At 42.7% G+C, this 6,696-nt stretch overlaps 1 protein-coding gene across 1 annotated transcript; it reads right to left on the reverse strand.

Moving 5' to 3' along the window:
- Positions 1–1,726: 1,726 nt before the first annotated feature.
- Positions 1,727–5,023, reverse strand: LOC119478295 (membrane progestin receptor beta-like). The gene is made up of 5 exons (XM_037752942.1): positions 4,692–5,023; positions 4,484–4,572; positions 4,225–4,381; positions 3,922–4,140; positions 1,727–2,038 (listed from the first exon to the last, which is right to left on the reverse strand). Exons 1-5 carry the CDS (start codon positions 4,959–4,961, stop codon positions 1,727–1,729), a joined length of 1,047 nt encoding a protein of 348 aa, XP_037608870.1. The 5' UTR covers positions 4,962–5,023.
- Positions 5,024–6,696: the final 1,673 nt, after the last annotated feature.

Here is a 6,696-nt window from a genome sequence, read left to right on the forward strand (position 1 = left end):
AACATCAGATTTTTCGACATATTGCACGATGACTTTTTCTCTGGATATTATCCAATGACGTTTTCTACTCTCTTTTGACATGCTCTGATATGACCTGTCAAATAGCTCAGAGTGTAGATATCTGGTTGGAATACTGGAGGTTGTGGGTTCAATCCTTATGTGACACAGTCTGTTTTCAGATCTAACTTCTAATGACCAAGTCAAATACACCAAGAGAACAGTCCTCAGTGTGGCATTGGTGGCTTGGTTGCTAAGTTCCCGGTTCTGGCTGCGGCAGAGCGGGGTTCCATCCCCACCCTCACATCGATGCCCGGTGCCCGACAGTGGAGTGAGACCAGCGTAACCCCCGAGCTGTATCTCTGGTAAACCCTGGGAGGAGACGCTGGTCTCACTCCACTGCCGGACACCGGGCATCGATGTGAGGGTGGGGATGGAACCCCGCTCTGCCGCAGCCAGAACCAGGAACTTAGCAACCAAGCCACCAATGCCACACTGAGGACTGTTCTCTTGGTGTATTTGACTTGGTCATTAGAAGTTAGACCTGAAAACAGACTGTGTCACATAAGGATCAAACCAACAACCTCCAGTATTCTAAACAGATATCTACACTCTGAGCTATTTCACAGGTCATATCAGAGCATGTCAAAAAAGACTCATAGTACAGTATGTTTAAAAAAGGGGAAAAAAAGTCATAATATAGTATGTTGAAAAATTTCACAAAAAAAAGTCTGACATTTTTCTTTTGATCACATTATAATATGAGTTGGGTTTTTTTCACTTTTGTCGACATACTATGCTATGACTTTCTTGTTCTCTTTTTAACATGCCATAGCTCTACCTGTGAAATAGCTCAGTGTGTAGATATCTGGTTGGAGTACTGGAGGGTCTGGGTTTGATCCTTATGTGGCACAGTCTGTTTAGTTTAGTATAACATGTCAAAAAAAAAGTAATTTGTATGTTTAAAAAAGTCATAGTATAGTGTGTCAAAATGTTTTAAAAATGTCATCGTATACTATGACGAACAATAATCTATGGTTGTAAGACTGACATTTTATCGACATATTATACAATGACTTTTTTTCATGAAATTTTTCGACATGCTATACTATGACTTTTTTGACGTTTTTATGACACTATACTATGATTTTTTTTTTACATTTTCATGACATAATATAGTGTGATGTTTTTACGTTTTTATGACGTGGTACTGTATGACTTTTTTTTGTCATTTTTTGACAGTTGTACTATAACTTTCTTAATGTGTGTTATAATGTCTGTACTCTCCTACAGCAGCTGATACTTGAAAAGGTAGAAGTTGAAACCTTTGTGATTTTAACACAAAACACTCTTCTAAAGTCATTTTCCCCAATTTCTGACCTGTAATTTCACTTTGACAGTGTTCAGTCCTGCTGTTATCACACACAAGTCTCTAGTATTATTATAGTCTGTATTTATTGTATTTATTGGGAGGAACATTTAAATTTCCGTTATATTTTAATGTTAAAAGTCAGTTGATTTTACTAAATTCCATTTTTAATTTTATTTACAGTGTCTATCGGTCTCTGTTTTACAAGGTGGGTCGAATGTAAAATAACAGAAACCAGAAAATCAGACACACAAATCTACAAAATCTCATGTTTGACTAATGCAAAGTAAATCCCTCAGGAGTTTGTGTGTGAAGTCACTTCTTCTTCTTCTTCTTCTTCTTCTTCTTCTTCTCCTCCTTCTATCTCTGCTCTCTCATCAGATGAGCTCGAGCTCGCCTCCTCATGGCGAGCGCCGTCATGGCGCAGCAGAGCGTCAGGCAGGGGAAGGAGGCGCACGCCAGCAGGAGGCGCTCCTCTCCGTATGTCCTGACCAGCGCTGGCCGCCGCCATAGAAAGTCCCGGAACAGCGCCTCCTGCTGGGCCAGCGTGCAGAGGGACAGCAGGACGTGGAAGAGCTGGTGGCCATGGCCGACGATGTCGTAGCGGCCCGGGGAGAAGCGCTCGGGGACGGGGCAGGAGAAGAAGAAGGCTGACAGCAGGAACAGCACCACCTGGTGGAGGAATCAGAGAAATCTGACTGCTGATCATACTGTGGTTTACAATCAGGGGCGCGTCTACAACATTCAGCATGCAGGGGCCAGATTCAGGCAAACTATATAGTGTGAAGGGTCGCACAGGCAAGAACAACGTCGCTGCCGTATTTATGTCTAGATGACGTCATGTTGAGTGTTGATGGAGCAGCTGCGTAGCCTGGCTCTGATCCATCCAGACTCCATTCAGAAAACAAGCATTTTAAAAGTAGTTTGCTTGTCGTCATGGTAACAGACCTGACAAAGCATGAATTCAGACTTTTTACTGATCAGCATCATTATGTCGTTATTTCGGCATCATTGTTGTTTTTTTTTGCATATGGCGCCGCAAGTGTGTCATCGGGAGAAACCATTCATTCAACCACAGCTCTGTTGTTCACACACAGTTAGCGCTGTGATATACAGTAATACCTCGGCTTCTGGCTGGACCCAAAACTTGCGTTTAAAATTCACATTCACACACTTGTTAGCAAGCTTTGTACAGAAACAGAGCTAATTTTCATGTGTTCAGTAGGAACCAAGTAATTGAGGGCGTTGTCTTGTCTGTGTTGGATGATGGTGACGTTATCTCTGCCTCCGCCTCTCAAACCCTTAGATTCAGTTCATCACTCCGCCCTATAGATTTATTAGATCCAGTTCATCACTCCGCCCTATAGATTTATTAGATCCAGTTCATCACTCCGCCCTATAGATTTATTAGATCCAGTTCATCACTCCGCCCTATAGATTTATTAGATCCAGTTCATCACTCCGCCCTATAGATTTATTAGATCCAGTTCATCACTCCGCCCTATAGATTTATTGGATTCATTGGTTTTTATTTATTTATAAAGCCACTTAATGGCAATTTGCCGCCATCCATCACGTCCTTATTAAATTGGTCCTTTAGTTATTATTGGACTCGTTCAAGTGAACGGTTAAAGCTTTAAGTTCCGCGTGCAAAACACAACTTTTTTGGAAACTGCTTTTGGTGTTAGTGCTGCAAAAACTTGGAACAGTTTACAGAACACATTGAAATTAAACACAATTCGTTTCTCTCTTTGAGTTATTATTATTAGTATTATTATTTTTATTATTATTATTCTTATTATTAATAATAATAATATTTTTTTGTATTTTATTCTGTTTTTTATTTATTTATTTATTTTCTAATTTTGAATGCTGATGTTGTTTTCTCTTGCGTACTTATTGTGCTTGTTTCTAAGCTTAATTATTTAAAAATTGGTTTATAAACTATTGTAATTACAAACTGTAAATTGCATACAGTATATGAAAACAACCTCGAAAAAAAGGGGAAAAAATACAGTCTAAAAAATTTAAATAATTTTTTTTTTCTCTTTGTATTATTATTATTATTATTATTATTATTATTAATAATAATATATTTCTTATTTTATTCTATGTTTTTTATTTATTTATTTTCCAATATTGAATGCTGATGTTGTTTTAAACACATCTGTACCTCTATAGGTGATTTTAGATCAATGATTACAGACTGCTCCGCTCTTGAATGTAACTGTTTTTAACATCGTTCTATTGTCGTCTGGCTGATTGCTTCTTGTAATCCGTTAATTTTGTTCTGTGTATATTCATTTAGTTTTATTGTAAACGAGGGCACGGCCTCAATGATTCCTCCAGATTTAAATAAAGGTGATATTGATATGATATTCTCCGAAGAGAGAGCGGAGATCCATGAGGACATATAGAGAAGGAAGTGCTTCTAACCACAGCATCATGCGATCTCTGAGTAATCTGATTACTTGTGTGCATGTGATCGTACTAACTGATCACTAAAACAATAATAAAGGGGTAAAGTGGTGACGGTGAGGAAGAGGAAGCGCCACCTGCAGGAAGTGCAGCTGCAGCCCAGAGCTGCTCGTCCAGCGAGGCGAGGTGGCGAGACGGTGAGCGACGGGGCTGATGTCCAGCAGGTAGGCCGCGCCCATCGGCACCACCTGGCAGAGCTTCCTGCGGAGCGGGTACGGACGCCGGAAACGGAGCTTAGCGTAACAGCAGGCGGCGCAGGAGAACCAGGCGAGGAGGGCGGCGGCCGGGAGGAAGACCTGGCTGGGAGAAATGACATCATCGGTAACGTCTGAACGCGTTCGCCGAGGGGGGATGGAATTTAACACACATTATCAACAGACCTGTCCCAGCATGCTTTGCGTCCAGGCGGCGTCGGAGCTGTACAGGCACAGAGCCAGAGCGCTGCCGTACTGGTAGACGGCCACGCCCACGTAGTCGAGGAAGAACAGGGAGTAGTGAGAGCGCTCCGAGTGGGACTGCAACAGGTGAGCCGCTGCGCTGCAACACGCAACGCAACATTCATCAGGAGGACACAAACACCACGCCATCTTACGTTAGCGTGTTAAAATATGAACACAGACAGCTTGTTCTCTGGCTCACCTGCAGCTCAGGTAGGTGACAGCTGAGAGAACGTAGAGGACCAGAGGCAGCGAGGAGACGTCCACAGAGAAGCCCTGACCTTCAGGACCCTGCAGCCGGAAACCCAGGATCCCCTGAGGAGGTCAAAGGTCAGACAGGTCAACAAACACAGCTTCCAAACACTGAACGGTACAGGACTGTAACTTTACCGTACCCCTCCCTGCAGGACGGCGAACGCCGTGAACCTCAGCGCCACGCAGACGGCGGCCAGCAGGTGGCTCCACACGTTCAGGGTCTCGTTGTGGACCTGGAAGAGGCTGAGGCCGTAGCAGCGCCACGACAGGCCCACGGGCCGGTACCCGGACAGGATGAAGCGCTCCCGAAACAGAGGGGGGACGTCCACGTCTCGCACGGTGGCGGGGAGCGAGGGGAGCAGGCGGTGCAGCAGAGGGAGGAAGGCGAGGCACAGCGAGGGAGCGGTGAACGACACCCGAGGCATGATGGGAGAGGATCCTCGGTCCGGCTCGTTGTTCTGGACGGAGCTGGAACCCTCACAGGTACTGCAGGTAAATCACAACATGGCAAACTGCATGTGATCATGTAAAGGGGAGACTCGTGGGTACCCATAGAACCCATTTACATTCACTGATCTGGAGGTCAGAGGTCAAGGGACCCCTTTGAACATGGACATGACAGTTTGGAGCGTTATTTAACCTCCTTCACTACCAGCTAGTCTGACCTGGCTGGTACCGATGGATTCATCAGGTTTTATGGTTTCATATGAGACCAGGATCGGACTTTTCTTCTGCCTTTTTTTGGATATTTTGGGACTTTTTTTTTAACATTGTTCTGACAATTTCTGGACGTTGTTTTCGGACATTTTCAGACAATTTTCAGACTTTTTTCATACTTAGGTTTTTTTAGTTTCATATGATGCCAGTATCTTCACTCTATCTTTAAAACTGAGCCGCTACAACATAAAAATCACAAGTTGTGTTAACGTGTTAAAGAAATTAGCGGCTTTAAAACTAATTTGCTTTATTATTATGACGTTAACTTTGACAACTCTAAAAGGAACCTTTAAGAACAACAGAAACATAAATGCTAAATCACCACCAACAGAAAGAGGGTGAAAGGTCAAAGGTCAGAGGTCACAGCACCGACACACAAACAGAGGAACCAAACCTACCTGATCCGTTTGTCTCTGAGAGCGTCAGCCGCTACAGGAGGCCTCTTCTCTTCTGTTCTACTACCGACCGGCTCGCTGCTCAGTCCTGCAGACCGCCACCGTCACATGCACGCTGACACACACACACACACACACAAACACACACACACACACACACAAACACGCCTCTAACCTCCACAATGTGTCTCCTTGTTTTCAGCTAATTAGCTGAATGAGCTGATTTCAGTCTGAATGAGTTTTTTTCTCTGCCGAGGATTTCAGACGTCATGAGACTCCACACACAAACACACACTAACACACACTAATACACACTAACACACACTAATACACACTAACACACACTAATACACACTAATACACACTAACACACACTAATACACACTAATACACACTAATACACACTAACACACACTAATACACACTAATACAAACTAACACACACTAATACACACTAACACACACTAACACACACTAATACACACTAACACACACTAATACACACTAATACAAACTAACACACACAAACACACACTAACACACACTAACACACGCTAATACACACTAATACACACTAACACACACTAATACACACTAATACAAACTAACACACACTAATACACACTAACACACACTAATACACACTAATACAAACTAACACACACTAATACACACTAACACACACAAACACACACTAACACACACTAACACACACTAATACACACTAACACACACTAATACAAACTAACACACACTAATACACACTAACACACACAAACACACACTAACACACACTAACACACGCTAATACACACAAACACACATTAACACACATTAACACACACTAACACACACTAATACACACTAACACACACAAACACACACTAATACACACTAATACACACTAATAAACACAAACACACACTAACACACACATACACACTAACACACACAAACACACACTAACACACACAAACACACACTAACACACACAAACACACACTAACACACACTAATACACACTAACACACACAAACACACACTAATA

Source organism: Sebastes umbrosus, chromosome 2, assembly GCF_015220745.1.
Source record: "Sebastes umbrosus isolate fSebUmb1 chromosome 2, fSebUmb1.pri, whole genome shotgun sequence".
NCBI classification, from domain to species: domain Eukaryota; kingdom Metazoa; phylum Chordata; class Actinopteri; order Perciformes; family Sebastidae; genus Sebastes; species Sebastes umbrosus.

Coding starts and splice junctions, on each gene's coding strand:
- LOC119478295 (XM_037752942.1), bottom strand. CDS start 4,961: ATGCCTCGGGTGTCGTTCACCGCTCCCTCGCTGTGCCTCGCCTTCCTC. Junction 4,141..4,224: donor CGCAAAGCATGCTGGGACAG/GTCTGTTGATAA, acceptor TCTCCCAGCCAG/GTCTTCCTCCCGGCCGCCGC. Junction 2,039..3,921: donor TGCAGCTGCACTTCCTGCAG/GTGGCGCTTCCT, acceptor TTCCTCCACCAG/GTGGTGCTGTTCCTGCTGTC.